The 20,393-nt window shown below is 36.5% G+C and overlaps 1 protein-coding gene across 1 annotated transcript in view; it reads right to left on the reverse strand.

The window, feature by feature from the left end:
- LOC129235826 (tyramine/octopamine receptor) overlaps positions 1-9,243 on the reverse strand; it is a 79,438-nt gene extending 70,195 nt beyond the window's left edge. Inside the window, exon 1 of the mRNA XM_054869870.1 lies at positions 7,559-9,243. Within this exon, the coding sequence (XP_054725845.1) occupies positions 7,559-9,104 (1,546 nt within the window). The 5' untranslated portion in view covers positions 9,105-9,243. The remainder of the gene's footprint in view (positions 1-7,558) is intronic.
- Between the last annotated feature and the right edge of the window lie 11,150 nt (positions 9,244-20,393).

Consider the following 20,393-nt stretch of genomic DNA (forward strand, 5'->3'; position numbering starts at 1 on the left):
ATGTACAGTTCAAAATGTCAAACTTTAAGGTTTAAAAAATAATTCAAAAAGTTTTTATCAAAATTTCAAAATTTTTAGGAAGAATTTTCTCACAACAGACACATCCCTATGTGCGATGCGGCTGCCAAACCTATTCAGAATTTTTGGAAAATTCTAGATTGTCAGTTTTATAGCTCAATTAAATTTAAAAAAAAAATTCTAAAAATTTTCAAAAAAATTATAAAAATATTAAAAACAAAAATTGTATTCAAATTCATTTAAATTTTTTGAACAAATTTTTTTATAACTGCATAATTCAGTCATACATTCAAATACATATAATTCAAGGTTTTAAACTTTGTGCAAAATTAAAAAAATTTTCATCGCACTTCCAAAATGTTTAATCACCAAATATCTAAATTTTTAATCAGAATTTTTCGTGTGTTCGTTCTATGAAAGCTCCGCCAGCAAAAAAAGTTATCAAAATTCAATGAAAATTTACAGCAACTCTAAATTTGCACAATAGTTTACCAAAATTTAAATATAGAATAAAATTTAATGTATCAAAATTTTTTATTATACGCAGCATTTCTCTGAAAATTCAGACTGAAAAGTTAGAACTTTTGATTAAAGTTTGTTGTATTTTTTTAAGTTTTGCACATTAAGTTATGTAGTTCTTGTAATATAAATAATTTTTTTTATAAAAATGAAATATACTAAAAAAATTGAATAAAAAATAAATAAATATTTGAAACTTTGCAATACGCCGCTCAGCTATTATTTTGACCGCCGCTGTACATGCACATACCTACAAGTACGCACAAGCCGACCAAGCGCAGTCTTTGCTTATTTTATTTTGGCCAATCGCCAATTCGAAAGGGAGAAGGTTTGCGTAGCAATATGAGATTTTTGGAGCTTTCTGCCTTTGCTACAGCCATGAAATCTGTTTGCAAAATAGAGTTAACGTATGAGTATAATTTTTCAATGCCATTGGCAACCTGGCAGTTGCATAAATTCTTCATTGATACGCTTCAGTGATTTTAAATTTCTCGCAATGTATAAATACCATACATACATACATACATACATATTTATAGAGTTGTTTTATTCATATGCGTTAAGTGTTTTTCAGTTCCATTTGCGAAAATATTTTTGTTGATACTTTATAATATTTGTTTTTATTCAATATAGCGACAAAGAAAAATAAGCGCTATTTTTGGCGTTTCTTTTTAACGGTATTTTCACTTATATATAAGGACACACATGCACAAAATTGAATGCCTCTTGGAGTATTTAGTGTATGAGGCACCATCATACCCAGGATATAGGCAAAAATACATTTAAAGATTTTTTGCAAAGATTATCATGCATTTGTTTAATTTTAATTGGAGGAATTGCTCGATCAAGATCCGGCTCAAACGCAAGAAGAGGTTGCAAAAACTTTGGGAGTTGATCAATCAACCATTTCCAAACGTTTAAAAGCCATGGGAATGATCCGAAATTCAAATTTCGAAAAAAACCGCACGAACTTATTCATAGACCTTTAAAATAACTATATTAATTCCAATTTCACTCGTTTGGAAAAAAATATTAAAACGTATGACTGTGATCGACGCTCAGAGTTCTTAATATCTTGTAAATTTTCCGTTGAATATAAAAACTTCGAGCAGTCGGTGCTGAATCGGTGTGGAAAATTTGTTACACCGGGACCAATTTACCACTATTATTCCAACAATATTTCTTCCGGCATATTTTTTTATGCTTTGTGTTGTTTTCTGACCTTTTTTCCCAAGTGATCCCGCAAATATTCTATGCGATTGAGGTCCGTTGATTGAGGTGATGATTTCAAAGTGTGATGTTTTCAACCATTTCGGCTTGTGGGCATTGTTCCGCTGAAAATCAATTGGCTCGCAATCGGTTTTTTTTCGAAAATTTTCTTTTTAAATATTCAAATTGTGGTTAATCATATTATTTAAAATATTTTCGATAGAGACAAGCTTGCCAATTCCATACATTCCCACACCTTGACTCCACCAGCCCCGTGTTTAACTGTTACACATTCAAGTGCCATCGAAACGATAAACACAAAATTTGGTCCCATCCGTGAAGATTACTTTATCTCAAAAATTGATTGGTTTTATTTACATATCCCCCAGCAAAGTAAAGCCGCTAAATTTTATAGACCTTGCTTATCAAGGGTTTTCTCTGTAAACTTGAGCACTCAGCACTTTATGGGTAGTACGAGTGTGTACATGGATCCCGGACTTATCTTTCTCTATTCTGATGATGAAGTTTTTATTCAGTTTTTAATAATTTTTATTACTTCCGGTTTTTGAGCAGATTGATAATGATTGAAGGTCGCGCGCTCTTCGGACTATTCTCGTATAGTACGGGATCCGGCTGCAGATTTGGTGTAGTCATCGAGTACATGCTGAAGTCCACATTTTTACCCACATTTATGATTAGGAGAATAAAAATTCACCACGGTGCCAGTAGAAATGTGGCCGAAAGTATTTTTAATTAAATTATTGTTAATTGATTTTGCGGGAAAAATTTAATTAACCAAGTTTTGAGATAAAATAGTTGCCGTTGCGCGCTTGGCTGCATCTCTCCGCAGCCAGGTATAAACAGGTATGATTTCGATATATTTATATATCCATAACGTATATTGATCTGTTATAGATCAAAATATAGCTGATTTTTTTCTCATTATTATGATATACGGCAACCTATTGTAATTAAATCTGGCCGCAAGTTAGGGTTGCCAGCAGTTAAAGATGGGAAAAATTGAAGGTTGAGTGAGAGGAAGCTAGCGCGTAACATCACTAGTCTAACAAGGATAGCGATTGCCAGCTGTACGACATTTTAAGGCTAAGAATAAGAAAATAAGAATAATAGTTTTTAACGAAAAATACTTCGAAATTAGCACTGTATAATTTATATTATAACTATAACCTGTATTTTTTTGTATTAAATTGAAATTTTACTTACTGTAAGTGTTTCGCAAAAATTTTCAAATTCTTCTATATCTTTTTGTTTTAAAACTGTAGTTTTTTTATGGCACTCTGTATGATATCCAAAATCCTCGTAGATTCGAAATGTCATGGAGGTGATTATCAAAAGACTGCAACGTCACGTGAAATAGTTAAACAAGTGAAGAAGCAACTTGAGCGAAATCCCTGACGAAGTGCCAATCAAATGGCAAAAGAACTGAAAATATCTGACCGTAGCATCCGCCGCATAGTGAAAAATTAGCTCAAAGTCAAGCCTTAGAAGATCCAAATGGCGCATGATATCACACCAAAGCAGCAACAAGTCAGACTTGAGAGAGTGAAGGAGTTGCTTCGCTTGGACGAAAGCGGTCAATTTCCGTGTTCCGAACATTGTGTTTTCTGACAAGAAAATTTTTCAAATTGAGCAATTCGTAAACTTCCACAACGATAGAGTTTATTTGACCGACCGTTCATACGAGAATTTGAGTCATCGCTTGGCCACCAGGACGCATCACCACAGGCGCCACAGGTAATGGTTTGGCCCGCTGTAACCGCAGATGGGTGCTCTCCAATCGTTTTCATCCAGCCTGGCGTCAAGGTAAATGCGAAATATTATCGGAAAAGTATTCCGGAGGTTGCTTTGAAGCCCTGGGCAGACAAATATTTCCGTGGCAGACCATAGACGTTTCAACAGAACTCAGCACCGTCTCACAAAGCTCGAGGGAACCAAGAATGGCTAAAAAACAACATTCCGAATTTTATAACGTCCATAAAATTACTCGGAAATTCACTAGACGCGAATCCTATGGATTATTATCGTTGGGCCATTTTAGAGAGCAAGGTTCGAACTAAAATATTCACCGCGGAAAAAAGCCATTGTCCTCGAGTGGGCCAAAATACTTGCAAGTCACATTCGGGAACCAAACTAAATTTATGGCCTTTTCAATTGGTTATACTAAAAGTGCCGGACCCTGTAGTTGAGGGAATTTTGAAATATAGCTTATGTCACTGATGTATACTTCGTTGAAATGGTTGTTTTCTAAAATAGATATTCACCACTGCAAGAAATATCTCAGTAATTAATAGGTTCTAAAAGAATGAGTTCTGCTAACCAAGCGGCCACAGTTCAGCTGTAAGGCCTAGGTAATAGCCGAGGGTTGGCAATTCCAGTTTGAACAAACCCTAATACGGCAAATAAATAATAAAAATAAAAATTCAAAACACTTATTCCTGGAGTGTAGATTCATTTCGTTTTTAGTAAAATTTGCAAAAACTAAAGAGGAATCGACGATGGCATCAGTTAAACCTAATTCCATCTAACCTAAGCAATAAAGTTTTACCCACAAATATACATGAATTGCTTAACTGCAAGAATTGAGAATTATTAAATTAAAATGATGAAATTTATAGTTCCTTTTTATTGATTACTTTAACTGCCAATCATTCTATCTGCCAACGCATTGAAAAAGTGCTATTTTTATTTCCTCAAAGTTTTACAAAGATTTTATCGACAAAATCAAAAACACATACACTTACTTATGTGCATTTGCTTGTGTAGGTTTGTGAGTGTGTCTTTTCACACAAAGTAAAATTAAAACTACTTTAAAAAGTAAATAAACTTTGACTAACTCATACCATTCCAAATATATTACATTTTGCTAGCAGTGCTTTAGCAAAACTTTTATCATATCAACTAAAACAAGAAAATAAAATCAATTCATACCGCACATACTGAAATTCACTCTCCATTTGCCAACACGCTGTGATTCATCTTTTTCAACTTTTACTACCGTTTTTAGTGAATTGGGCTATATTAAACAAACAAAAGATTAATTTTTCCTACAAATTGGTATCAGCTACAACAAATTTAAAAACAAACAAGCTGAGAAGTGGCTAAGTTCGGACGGAAGGGAAATTTTTTATACGCGGCGTATATTTTAAGTGCCTTGTCAAAGTAATAGTAGTATGAGAAAGCTTTTAGTGTGCGTAACGGTGTATGAGATTTAAACCGGAAGAACAGCAACTTTATTTGCTTTTGGATTAAATGGGCCGTGGATCAAGCAAATGAAGTGCTACTGGCAACTAATGATGTGCACGCTTCGGTAAATAATATTTCTAGAATTCGAAGAATATCAAGGTTTTCCGGATTATTCGTGTTTTTTTTTAATAATTAAGGAAAAACCATTCGATCCTTATTTATTTTTTAAGCCGATAGAATTTGCTGCTAGTTGCCATAATTCTATAATAAAGGGCCTTTCAAAAAAAAATAAAATAAAACATGTAAAACTTGAGATTCTCTCAGGTTTCACTATTTTTTATTCAAAACAGGGCTCACTTAGATATCCACCATGAGCACATTTACAAGTAAAATCCGCCAAAGAGTCGTTTCATGAATGACTAATTGTTGGGAGCGTCCAGTTTTTGGTCTGCCAATCCTTTTCCCATCCACCTGTGAACCAGTTTACTGAAATTTTTTCACTAGGCTTTAGTTTGTCGAATTATTCACTACTGATGCCCACATATAACTTTTTAAGGACCCCTTATAATCTTTTTTGAATATATTTCTGGAAGGTAAATAAGTAAAACAAAATGGTTTTGTTTTGCATATTCTCTTGTGAAGTTAAAATGTAAATATTGTAAGTATTGCACGTGTTCGAAATTGGAAATTCGAAAAATACCAATTCCCTTTATAAATAGTTGTACTAGTTGCAATTTTAATCACTCTCCGTTTTATCTCTATCTTTGTTTCTTTATCCTTTTCTTGGTCTCTATTACTATTCTACTCTATATCTTAATTTTTTTGCTTTACCTTTGCCTTTATCCTCAACTCTGCTTTATTTTTATCTTTACCCCTATCTTTACTTTCATCCTTTCGCGTATCAACTGTACCTTCATTCTTGTATTAATCTTAATCTGAATTTCATTGCTAAACTGCTGATTAGCAGGTTTCGTTAATTGATACAAGGCATATACGAGGGGTGCCTTGTATATGTCGGGATTTGGCAACCCTGGTATTGCAATCTGGCAACTGACAGCTGTATCGCAAAGTTTGACATTTTTTGGTTTTTACGTACTCAGAACGTTTCGAAATACCAGCGCTATTTGTGTTGTTTACAGTAACTTAAAAGATTCATCTCGGTCCAAAAATGGAATTAAATCGTGAACAATTTCGTGCCAATATTTTGTTACAACTTTCGACGTGGATTAACTCAGCAACATTGCATGGATGAACTTAATTCATTTTTTGGCGATGAAGCTCCATCAAAGACCAGTGTTTATCGATTGGTATGGTGAATTCAATCGTGGTCGTAGGTCACTCCAAGACGAATTTCGTGAAGGTCGTCCAAAATCAGTTGTTGTTCCGAAAACCATTGATGCTGTGCGCGAACTGATATTGCAAGATCGTCATGTGACCTATCGTGAGATTTCAATATTGCATAAACATTTGACTGTCAAAAAAATATGTTCGCGTTGGATCAAACACAATTTGTCAATCGCTCAAAAAACGGCTCGTCGAAGGAAATGCTCAAAAAATACGATCGCGGGACGAATGGGACATCCGCCGCATAGTCCTGACTTGGCACAGAATTACTTCATTTTATTCCCGTATGTAAAAAACAAACTGAGAGGTCAACGTTTTTCGACACCTGAAGAAGAGGTTGCGGCATTCAGAATGCATGTTTTGGAGGTACCTCATTCAGAGTGGCAAAAGTGCTTCGACAATTGGTTCAAACGCATGCAAAAGTGTATAGATTCATGGAGAATATTTTGAAAAACAATAAAGTGATTTTCGATGATTAAAATTTGTTTTTGTTCTCTAATCCCGACATATAAAAGGCACCCCTCGTACAAGTTGAAGTTCAAAATAAACGAGACTGAGCTAAAATAGAAACGACAGGAGTTTTGTTCTGATAACTTCGATTTTATTTATTCAAAATGGTCCCCTCTAGCCTCGATACACTGTTTTGAGTGATCTAAAAGCTTTTCGAAAGAGCGTTTTAGGTCTTTGACCGGAATGTCCTTCAGGATGTCGGTAAAAACCTTTTGGATGGCCTCTATGGACGCAAAACGTTTTGATTTCATGACCAAATGCAGTTTTCGGAATAGGTAGAAGTCACAGGGAGCCATATCAGGTAAATACGGTGAGTGATTGATGGTTAAAACGCGATTTCTAGTCAATAAATCAGTCACAAGAGTGGATCGATGAGATAGTGCATTATCAGGCAATAAGCGCCAGCTTCCTCCTTCGCGGTATTCACGACGAATTCGACGAATGCGATTCAACAAATGCTTCAAAACGCCAAGATAGAAATTGCATTGACGGTTTGGCCTGTTGGTACAAACTCTTTGTGCATAACTCCCTTGGAATCGTAAAAACAAAAGAGCACCAAATCGGTTGTGGCTACTATTTAGGTGACTTATGAATAACTTTTCAACTCTAACCTGGCGTTCTTAAACTGAACAAGTAGTAAAATCTGCTGGCAAGGAGTGTTAAACGGGAATATAACAAGATGATTGGGGAACAGTTTAAGGAATTTGCTAATGTTTCTTTCCACATACATACAAATTAACTGTGCATAACTTACCCAAAAAGGCCGGTATTGCACCCAGCGGCATCACGAACAAGCTGACTAGAAGGTCGGCTATCGCCAGCGAGAAGAGAAAATAGTTTGTTACATTTTGTAATTTTTTGTCGCGTGCCACAGCCAAACAAACAAGAATGTTGCCAAGACCACCGGCAAATATGAAAAATATGACACAAAGGAAAATCCACTCGTAGTCGCGCGGCTTCGATAGCTTATTGCCAAGCGAGTAGTCGACGCTGAGGTTGCGTGGGCCCCACACTGAAGCTGCTGATTTGCTTGGCTGTTCGGTGGTGATGCTTAGGGGGAATTGCGCTGTGCTAACATCACTAATGGCGGAGCTGTTGCCATTCAACAGCATATCAAAGGCATTCCACGACCAGAGCGCATCATCATCATAAGCACCTGCTAGCCAACTGTGGTTGAATTGTTCAGTGGTGGCATTTAGCAGTTGAGCGCCGAATTGTGGCAACCATTCACTGGCATTCAGTCTATTACTACTACTACTGAGGAATTGCTGCCAAGCGCTACTCAATGGATGGCGGCTGAAATCGCTGCTGGCGCTTAAGCTATCAGTCAAATTATGCTGGAACGAGTCATCAGATGCTGCAGCAGGCAGCGATGCATGGTAGGCGGGGGATTGTGTAAGTGATGCGGTTATTTGTTCGTATTGAATGCGCAGGTAACAGATAAAGTCATCTAAAATAGAATCATTGCTGCTGTTTGAACCAAAGTTTACGTTCCTTGTATTTGTCGCCACATTAACAGCATCAGTGGTATTAAACATATTCGCTGTAGTGGTTGTTGCTGTGGCTGCCGTCTGCATGCTGCTCTCCAATATGCTGGTGGCTGTCGTTGATTCATCACAGTACAGCGTTTGACTTTGTACTACGTTGCATGTTGAAGTTGCAGTTGTTGTTGCTTCACTAATATTAATACTATTAACTAAATGACTAAGAGGATCATCTTGTAATTGCTGTAGTTGTTCCGGCTGCTTTTGCACGAGCGCCAAATTAAAATCGACCACCGGCTGCTGCAGCTGTTGCACCATCACTTCTGTATTCATTACGCAATTGACACCGTCCACCCGTGGGGCACCCAACGTTTCGGACACCGTTGCCGCGAGTCCTTCGCCAATATCATTTTTCTCCACCTCAACTTCTCCATCCTCCTCATTTGCCGTGATCGGCCGGCATTTGTAGCGCGCCCTACGCAACGCCGCATTGAATTGACTGAGCACGCAGTGATAGGTTTGAGTGAGCGGCGATGGCGGGTAAGTGTTGTCAACGTCAGTTGGGTTTGTGGTTTGCACACTTTGTGCTGCTCCATCATTGCTGCTGCTGCTGCCCACATCACTGTCACTGGTGCTGTCTTTGATGTTTGGTTTTGGCCCACACCAGATGTCTGCTTCCCAGAGTTGTGTCCACGCAGTATTTGCCAGCCGGCAGCTGTATGGTTGGGTGATATTGGTATTTGCTGTTGGAATTGTTGTTGATGTCGTGTGTGATGCACTACTTGATCCATCGCCAAATATTTGTTGCATATCCATTTCATTATAAAGCAGTGGGAGGGCGCTGTATGACGTGGGCTCTCACTTCTTTGGTCTCATGTGGCGCAAAAACGGTGAAATCGTCATTTTATTCGCGTTTATTATACACAGATTAGTTTTGTATTTTCGTGATACAAATCAAAGTGGAATACGTTGAGATTCTGCAAAGAAAGTCATAAAATTTTACGTGAGAAAATTATCCAAATCATAAAAAATTGTAAAATGTGAAGTTAAAAACTTATTACAATATCTTAACTTTCACTTTGGTACTAAACGGTATTTCAAAAGTGACGCCTAGATGCCAATGGTGATTTTTTGGTGGAAGTAATCATCCGAATTCGTTGACAATTCAAAGGCCAGTGAAAAAATGTCAAGAAACTGGTGCTGCCGCGCATAGAAAAAGGACTGGCTGATCAAAAACTAGAGGCCTTGGTGAGAATATTGTTGCTGTAGCGCAAAGTGTTGCTCAACAAACTTCAACATCGGTACCTCGACGTTCTCATCAATTAAACATTCATGAATCGGCAATTTGGCGGATTCTTAAATGATTAAATTTTTCACACATAATTCTCAAGAGTTGAATTTTGAATAAAATTAGTGAAACCTGAAAGAATCTAATTTTTACATGTTTTATTTTAAAACAACATCTGGGCACGTCTTTTGAAATACCCTTTATATATTCATATATTCGAGAGATTTGGTCCAATTTAAAAAACATTTGAGGTCAGTTATTAAAATTTTATTTTCCGGAAATCAGAAAAACAACATCCAATTTTAGCTATTTTTGCTGGGTTTAGAATTTAATCATATAATATTTAACACATATTTTCAGGACAAGCCTGGAATTAGCCACAGTGGTAACAAGTGGAGTAAAGTTAGGGTAGCTTTTATCCCGAAAACTGGCAAAAAGGCGGGCGTAAAAGCCTATGAAGTCCATAAGCTTAATTTCTTTCCTACTCAAAGCCATAGAAAAAATAATTGATCAAGACATTAGATAAGCTTATCTAAGGGATTTGCTTACAAGTAAGGCAAGTCAACTGAGATTGCTATACATAGCCTTACGACTAAGAAGAAAAAGGCGTTGGCTTGTAAAGAAATTGCCCTCTGTACATCGGTTGACATTACGGGGGCGTTTGATAATGCCTTTTTCAGCTCTCTTGAGTAAGGGATGGTTAGAAAGGGAATAGATAGAATTATGAAATGGGTTCTCAACATGCTGGAGAATAGGACAATAATTTTTGAAACTGGGCCTAAATATTATATGTGAAGTAAGCCAACGGACCTTCTACAAACTCTCGTTGATCTCGGATACGAAGTTTAGGGCTTTGCTGACGATCTAGTTATTCTAGTTAGAGGTAAGTTTAACTCTACTATAGCCGATCGCAAGCAACTAGCCCTCGACATATCCCGAGATTGCATCGGTGTCAAGAGAAATGACTATCGTTAAATCCGAACAAAACTTGTGGGGCACCCTTCACCCGAAGAAGGAAGCTAGATTCAGGGTGCCTTGAACTAAGGGACAAAAACTTAACTAAAGGGCGGTTAAATTTTAAATTTTTTTTTTTTAATTTTAAAATTTCAAACTTTATCTCCATTTTATTTGACATTTTTCAACTTCAGACTAACTCAATTTGAACCATGGAAAGATATACAATCAAAAAACGCGTTAAAGTTATTCAGGCTTATTATGAAAACGGGCGTTCAAATCAAAATGCATATCGCGCACTTCATTTTCAGTGTATTCGTCAATAAGCAGAATTTCTGCATTTGGGTGAATGATAATCCAAGAGTGATTGCCGAAAAACCAATGCAACCACAAAGAATGACTGTTTGGTGCCGTTTATGGGCCGCCGGCATCATTGGGCAGTATTTTTTCCGCAATGAGACCGGTCAGACAGTTATTGTAAATAGTGTTCGCTATCGTGAGATGATAACGAACTTTTTATGGCCCGAATTGGAAGACATGGATGTGGACGATTTGTGGTTTCCACAGGACGGTGCCATTTGTCACGCAGCTAACGAAACAATGGCTCTTTTGCGCGAAAAATTTGATGACCGAATAATCTCACGTCGCGGCGATGTCAATTGGCCGCCAAGATCATGTGATTTGACAGCGTTGGACTTCTTTCTTTGAAAGAAAAGGTATACGTCGATAAGCTAGCAACAATTCAAGAGCTAAATGATGAGATAATTCGGCACATTAACGGCATAGAACATCAATTATGCCTAAGCGTCAAAATTTGGACCATCGGATGGAGGTGTATCGCCCAGGCCGCGGCGGCCATTTGGCCGATATTTTATTCTACACGTAATTGAGCTATACCAATATTATCATAATAAAGAGAAGTGATGATAATATCCTAAAAGAATTGTATTTTATTCAAAATCAATAACGGGCCTTGAAACTTAACCACTCTTTATATCCGGGTTTTGAAGTATCTGGAAGTAATCCTTGATAAAACCTTGACGTGGAAAAATCATTAAACGTACATCACAGCTAAAGCTCGGAAAGCTATATACACGTGTGAAAGGCTTTACGGAAAATCATGGGGTTTGCGGCTAAAGATGATGGCGGCGGTCCACGCCTTAGAGCTATGCCCCAATAAATGTCTTCGTAGAGGCACATGTGATACCAAACGAAATGAAATTCCGGACACTTTAGCGAAAAGGGGTGCAAACCCTTCTTTCGTTGGCCCTGAATCTTTCTGCGGAGTAATCAGCAGCTTCAAAAACACCTTTTTACGTGAGCGCGAACAACGAGGCTTAATCTACATAGTAATGGGGAGCCCGAACGGGCATGCGGCAATCGAAAAGGTTCATTGAACGTGTGAAGGTAGAGGCGATCCTTAACCTTAGTAGAAAATACATACAACTCTACACTGAACCACTAGCAGTGGCATGACGTAGACTAAAATACCTCGGAAGCGGAGTTATAGATCCAAACCTTCTGATAGAAATTAAGCCTACAGCAGTTTTAGGATTTATTAATAGCCTAAAACTGTTTGAGTAGGCTACATGGCTTTTAGGTCGCAGTGTACAAATAGCCATTTTTTATAATAATAAATATAAATACTTCGCAATTAAAAAAATCATTGAAAACCGAACAAAATAAATCTAAAAAATATTATGCACTTAAAAAAAATGCGTTTCTCGTTTCAAGAGCGATTGCAGCAGACTTTAACTCTGTGCCGTCCACGTACGCTTTTGTTGCATTTCCCATTTTACATGGACTTGGCCATTCCGCGCTTTGTTTTTTTTATGAAATCATCTCTCTCTCTTGAAACCCCGTTTTCAATTCTGAAATAGCAAGAGCACAAAAACACCAGCTCTTAGTCTTTAACTCGAGGATAAAATGTTGCTAAAAAGAGTTCGGAACGTTCCGTAAATGTTAATTATTAGTCGAATAGACTCACACGAAGCTTCATAACAAGAAACAGTAAAACTTTCCTCAATGCCATCTTTGCCCTATCGTGATTTTCGGAACTTTTTGTAAAATAAAACATCCTCCGAAAATAATACCTATTTAAAATAATGTGACAAAAAGAATTCGTTTAAAAATGCTGTTGATTTATCAAGTATTAGTAATAATGTTTCTAGTTTTCCTAATACTCGAATTTCAGAGAAATGTTTGAAACAAAATATTCCGAGAAATTAATTGTTTACCCCTACAGTTCGTTTCAAATTAATTCTTGGAATTTATCTTAAAAATACAAGATAAGGCAGCAGTGTACATTGAGCGACAGTGCAAATATATATAAAACGTTCATTAATTTCAGTCTTGTAAGCCTGATTATTTCCTCATACGTAATTTTATTTAAAAATAAAGTGAATAATTTTTAACTCCAGTAAAACTGAGTAGAAAACCAGAGAGCTATTCCGTCCAGTACATAAAGGGAACCGTGGAAGACTTGTAAATCTTGTAGCATTCTTTAAAGAAAAGATGCTGGATCTCCGTATGGTTCGTAAATAGCATGCAGACTACGATTACCTGCGTCAACTGGTGGACCAAAGAAACGAGAAAAAACACAGAGTTGGATCAGGTCGGTAGCCGTTATTTTCAGAGTTTGAAGATTACATCGGGGAATGGATTGCAGGCAGGAGAGCAATGGCTTTGGTTGTGCGCAGAGCTGATATTCAAAAATTTGCCCTTGAAATATCAAAATAGCAATTGAAGTTGATATATCCACCATTTTAAGAATGTACATATATATATATATAAATGTATCCACAATCTAAAAATGTAAAGCATCCTCACTAGTTGGACAACTTAAACGATATGAACTGTCTCTAAGGAGATCAACAGCATTGCTTAAGCTGGAAGACAATGAAGTCATTAAGCGTCCACTCCCGTTAAAGTTTTTGTTGATGGCACCGATTTTTCGAAATACCAACTCTCCAACATGATTACTATGGATGAGACCGCGATATTCTAAGGCCAAGGAGCTCAAACGACAGTTCACCAAAAGGCTTCTCGTCAATTTACGTTCCTTCTACCGGTTACGATAGTGCACGTGTTACCTGTATTTTGGCAATTAGTCTGGATGGCAAGAAAGTATCGCCATTTCTAATCACTAAAGGTAAAAAATACCAGATTCAACATGTTTTAGGAATTTATGTCACTGAAAGGGAAAAAGTTTGGTGCGCCAAAGCAGTTATAAGAAAGTGGGTGGATTTTATGCTGCCACTACTGTTAAGGGGTCAAAATAGAGGTTTACTAGTTTGAGATTCGGACCAATGATTCAACAGGAAATGAATTTGGAAGAAAATCAGAACATAATTCAGAATTTTATTTATGACGATGTTCCAGAAGAAGATGCTCTGACTTTTATTGAATAAATTAAAAATTCTGTATTCTGTGTAAAATAAATATTAAATAAAAATTTATCAATATATTTTTATTTTTGGCTTCCCCCGAAAATAAGCCCTAGCGCGTATTTGGACCAAAAAAGGAAATAAGACAGTATCTCATTTTCGGAAAAAGACGGTATTACTAAAACAACAAGATAACATTCGCAAATAAGATTACACTTGAAGCCACCACTCAGTGGCTATGCCTGAGTTTGGTATCCTCACAAAACTAATACGACTGTGCAAGATGACTTTGAACGCTACCGCATCCTCTCCGAGCCGTTCGATAACAAAAGAAAAATTTTTGGCGCTGCCGAGCTAAACCACACTGTTACTATTTGCTACAAGAGCACCATGCTGCTAACATATGCCGGCAGATGAGAAAGTTTTGGGAGCTTTAGAGAGAAAAGTTCTACGTAATATATTTGGTCACCTCCGCGCTGGTGAGGAGTTTCATGCATGTAGTTGCGTCGATCTACCATTTGTTGAAAAATATCAAGACTCATACCGCAATAGGAGGCCAACATCCAACAATCGGTTTAAGCGCTAATTAAAAAAAACTAGCTTTTCTGTGAGCAAAACGTGAAAAAAGATAAAAAGAATCAAGCAATTTGCTGACTGATGAATTAAATATTAAATATTAATGAAAAATTTCCCCACTAAATTCAAATGCGCATATTTTGTTTAAGCATTCAAATTCATTGTAAACTAAAAATCAGCAAAATTTGTATTTTTTGGCTTTTTTGCCTACTTTATAAGCTCAATAACTGCCAATAATTTATTCATTTCGCCATTTAATCTATTGCAAAAAAAAAAAATAAATGCAAAGTTAGAAAAATTTTTTATGATGTACATATAATCACACACACATCTACATGCAAATGCATGAGTGCTTGCCTTTGGAAAAAAATCGATGCTTACAGTACTTACGTTAACATTCAATTATCCCGCGCTACAAAATGCAAATGCAAAAATACAACAACTTGTCCTAGAAAACTAACTGAATAATTGATAGAATATTAGTTTATTTTTCAGATTTACGACCACATATTTATTTTCTATTTTTTGTTTACACGTATAACTTTTTATTTTGGTTTGAGAAACCGCATTTATACGAGTGCACAAATAATTGCTTCAGTGACGAATAATCTCTAATTTCGTAGCGAATATACGAAATGGTTTATGAATATATTTTTTAAGCTTTTTGAGATTCAATGAATGAAGTAAATTAAAAGTATATCCCCGTCGTGCGCACATCAATTGTGCGGGTTTTCCAGCCGCCTGTGAAAATTTATATATTTTCTTATGAAGTGTGGTTAAATTTTAAGGGTTAAATTTTAAGACTAGCGACATCAACTTTGTTAAATTTCAAATTTGCCTTGTACCGAATTGCCACAGCGTAATATTTTGCGCGAAAATAAAAGTATCAATTTTAGCAATCATTGTTTTTATGAATAATTAAAAACCAACAAAATTTGATTAAGTTTGAAATGTTTAATTTTAATTCTGATTCAAAGTGTAAACAGTTTCAAGTAAGTTCTTGGCGTTTTAAAATGCGTTTTTATTCACTTTAAAACACAAACAAGAAACTTTTTGTGTTTTTTGTTTTAAAAATACATATATATTTCAATAATTCTCAAATTCTTGGTTTTTGTTTTTGTAACTTACAGACGAGGAAAATTTATGCACTTCCTGCGTTCATTTTAATTAGCATAAACATTTGCTCCACTCCCCACGAAACAAAACCAAATTGACTGAATTAATAAAGCAACCAAATGAGGAAAGCAAAGGAGGGGAGCCACGCGTAAAACAGTAAAATTATTTTAGTGTCATACTACTGAAAGACATTTATTGCCATAGTTGCATACGCCCACTCGCTTACGGGTATTCATGTGCCAACCCACTTAAAAACACACACACATACATGCATATGTATGGAGATGCATGCACTTAATGATTGCATTAATATAGTATAAAATTATCATATTCATAGCTACTTCACTTTGATCAGCCTCATATTCATCCTTTTACTTGAATATACTCATGTTTATACATACATACATACATATATTCACGCCCACCAAATGAGTCATAACGTTTATCAACGATAGTTGGCAGTTGGGACATAAATGTATTGGTAGTAAAGGAGCGCTGTTGAACTACGCATACATACAGAAAGGAATTCTGCGCCACGAAAGAGAAATTTCACACACACGCCTACATGTAAAGGGTGGTTAAGTTTCAAGTTAGTTATTTTTCTTTACTATGATAATATTGATAATTACGCATAAAACAAAACATTGCCCAAATAGGCGCCGCGGCCTCGGCGGCCGACCTCCATTCGATGGTTCAAAATTTCGATGACGCTGAGGCATAATTGAGGTTCTATGCCGTTAATATGCCGAATTATCTCATCCTTTAGCTCTTGAATTGTTGTTGGCTTGTCGACGTACATCTTTTCTTTCAAATAACCCCAAAGAAAGAAGTCCAATGGTGTCATATCACGTGATATTGGCGGCCAATTGACATCGCCGCTACGTGAGATGATTCGACCATCAAATTTTTCGCACAAAAGAGCCATTGTTTCGTTAGCTGTGTGACAAGTGGCACCGTCCTGTTGAAACCACATATCGTCCACATCCATATCTTCCAATTCGGGCCATAAAAAGTTCGTTATCATCTCACGATAGCGAACACTATTTACAATAACTGTCTGACCGGTCTCATTGCGGAAAAAATACTGCCCAATGATGCCGGCGGCCCATAAACGGCACCAAACAGTCATTCTTTGTGGTTGCATTGGTTTTTCGGCAATCACTCTTGGATTATCATTCACCCAAATGCAGAAATTCTGCTTATTGACGAATCCACTGAGGTGAAAATGTGCCTCATCACTGAAGCTGATTTTCTTCAGGAAGCGCGCGATATGCATTTTGATTTGAACGCCCGTTTTCATAATAAGTCGGTTCAAATTGAGTTAGTCTGAAATTGAAAAATTTTAAATAAAATGCAAAAACAGACTTAACATTTAGGTGTGGTTTACCTTTAACATCGGCCCTTAAAATTTAACCACCCTTTATATAATTTGATGTACTATGTATGTATGTATAAAAATGTAGATGTACTGCGTTTATCACTGTGCGACTTGCGAGCATAATATGGAATTCACATTAAGACATTTATGTTATTTGTCAATTAAGTTTTGCGTTCAAGAAGATGTAGGAAAATAAATATTTAATGCTCGCACTTTCGCTGAGCCAACTCCGCATGGAATTATGAAGGCTTTGGCAAAACATTTATCGTTGAATTTGAGATGTTTGAGTGGCAGAAATCATCTACATTCAAGCTACTATTATTTACTACAAAACGATGGCACCTCAATATTTTTAACAGTTCTAGCAATTTTTTGAATGTTCACCGCTTTTGTAAAGGGTTTTTCAAATGGCGCTGGTCGATTTTGGCGCCCTGTGGCAGCTATTTTATTTTGGTGACATCTGTCAAATCTTTTGTTTATTATTCAGTTATTTATGCCAAATCATCATGGCAAGTTACACTATTGAACAGCCCGTTCAAATGATAAAACTTTATTATCAAAATGAGTGTTCATTAACGCAAACGTTGCGCGCATTGCGCCCATTTTTCGGTAGACGTGGTGGCCTTTCCAATTTCTTATGGCCCATATTGAACCATATGGAGGTAGACGACATGTGGTTCCAGCAGGACGGCTCTACGTGCCACTCAGTAAACGCCATTTTATTGCATTTCAACATCTACCCGCCCTTATTGAAAATCCCTTTATAAAAGTATACGTTATTGTAAAAGGTGATCAGATTGGAGGTACTTTTTCCAATGGGGGTTTTTTTGACAGATCACGCGTGACTATTGTCAAGCTTAATGGTGTGTGTAAGTGTCCACGATTTTTCGCTTAGTGGCTACGTCGATAAGCCAAATTGCTAGTTTTGGGCTGAAGAACTAAGACATTTAAGAACAGCCATTAGTAGCGGCAGGCTAATCACCTACCCTATCAGAAATCAAATATATTAATGTAACCAACGCAAGACAAATGTCTTGTCGAAGCCCTATGCTCCCGAGAAGAGTGAACAAGAAAAAAAAATTACATTAATAGAAGACTACCGTTTGGTGCGGCCTATGGGCTGGAGGAATCAGCGGAAATTGAAATTGAAGTTCGTGATCTCTACAACATTTGGTTCCAGCAAGACGGTGGTACTTGCCATGCATCCCCATGAAATAAAGGAATTACTGCGTGTCGTTTCGGCGAGATATCTATCTTTCATCTCGGACCAGTGGATTGGCTACCAAGATCGTGTGATACGAGTATCACACCTTTGGACTTTTATTTGTGGGTGTATGTAAAGTCTATATAATTTTTGGATAAACTAGCTTTGATTGAGGCTTTGGAAGCCAACATTACTAAAGTTAGTCACAAGATACCTACCGAAGTCCTCCAGCAAGTCGAAATTGGTGTTTATGGATGCCCGAATTAAGGCGCCGGTGCGGCCATCTTTGAAATGGATTATCTTTAGCAAATAAATTTCATGAATTTTCGTTGTTTTATTTCAATTTAAATCCGATGCCTCTTAATATGTAGTACAAAGTAAGACTAAGGTCTTTTAATAGTACTTCAACATTATTATATTCTTTTACAACTAGAATGATTTTAACATAAAAGCTTCTTAGTCTAAATTTATCCACCAGTTCATTAATAAATCAATCCAATATATGTAACTTGACTAAAATAATAAGAAAATAAGGCTTTGGTAGTAGGAAAAGAAAAGAGGAATTTAGAAAAGAAAAAGCAAAAGTAGTAATTAGAAAATATAGAGAGAAATTTAATGCACTAATTCAATGCAATCAAACACTTTTAAAGTAATTATAGACTTGTGCACTGCAGTTAAATCTGTTAAGTTCAGACTTCACAGTGGTGTCGGGTAATGAGTACCACACTTTAACAGCGTTAATGAAGAATAATTTAGATGATGCTACTTAATTATGTGTTGGAACGATGAATTTGTTGTGTCTGCGAGACCTTACTGGTATCAACTTCTCTGTCAGGTAGTGAGGGGATTCGAATAATATAAGTTTGCACAAAAATATGCAATTCCTAGCAGACAAATAACTATTAAGGCAACATCCCAGTAAACTTGTTCGCCACGCAGATATATGATCGTATCTACCAATCCCATATACATACCGCGTGCCATGAATAAATCCACATAAAGTTTATGGCAGGATGTAGGATCAAGTAACTGTACTGACGTTTGGACTTATAAGTTTTCATTTATGCTATGCTTTTATAAAAATAAAAAATGACGAACACTCTAAAGAAAGGAAACTAATAAGCAAAACTGCTCATAATATTGAGGTGCTATCGTTTTGGCGGCCATCGTAGGTTGGTGCGGACTACCATTCGGAATTCACAGAGAGAACGTTGGTTCGAATCTCGGAGTAAACACCAAAATTAAAAAAAAACATTTTTCTAATAGCGGGCGCTCCTCGGCAGGCAATGCCAAACCTCCGAGTGTGTTTCTGCCAGCTCCTCAGAAAAAGCTCCTCATAAAAAGTATCTGCTGTTCGGAATCGGCTTGAAACTGTAGGCCCTCCATTTGTGTAACAACATCAAGACACACACCACAAATAGGAGGAGGAGCTCGGCCAAACACTCAAAAAGGGTGTATACGCCAATAATATATATATACTCGTATCGTTTTGTCGCGATGTGTAAGTACTTCCGCCAAATTTGACAGCTGTAGATTTACCAAAAGAGCTGTTGAACAGTGTCAATATTTGAGCTTATCAATTGAAAGACCCTACAAAATTTTTTTTATTATTTACACTCTATTATTGCGTGCATTGAGTCTTTAAGTGCTACCCTTAGAAACGATTTAGTTTGAATTGCTGTTCAATTCCCATTTAGTACTATCGATGTGTGGCAAATGTGGTTATTGTCCGGTTAACTCTATTTGCAGCGTAGACTTCCCCTCTTGGTGCTCCGCTTAAGGTTTTTATTTAGCACTATGCTGTTCGTGCTCCAGCTGCACAAATTTTATGAATTCAAAAAAAAAAAAAGATGGATTACTTAAAATATTATTCTTTTCCTTCATGTGTTTTTTGCTATGCTAGTTGTTCTCAATTCTAAAATTCTGCATTTTATAAATGCTTGTTAGTGGCGTGATTGTTGCAATAGGAAAAATAGGAAAATAGAAACAAATTGTTTTCAACCACAGTAGTAGAAAATTGAGTTGCGATTATAATGCGCCTTATAGTAGTTGCATGTTAAAAGAAAAATAACAAAAACAATAATATACAATAATAAGTTTATGGAAGTAGATGCATATAAATACGGTTATGTATGTACCTATGAGGTAGTGATGGAAATATTAATGGTAAGCAGTTGTTAATCTCGAAATTAAGGGATCGCGT

This window comes from Anastrepha obliqua, chromosome 1 (genome assembly GCF_027943255.1).
Source record: "Anastrepha obliqua isolate idAnaObli1 chromosome 1, idAnaObli1_1.0, whole genome shotgun sequence".
Taxonomy (NCBI): Eukaryota; Metazoa; Arthropoda; class Insecta; order Diptera; family Tephritidae; genus Anastrepha; species Anastrepha obliqua.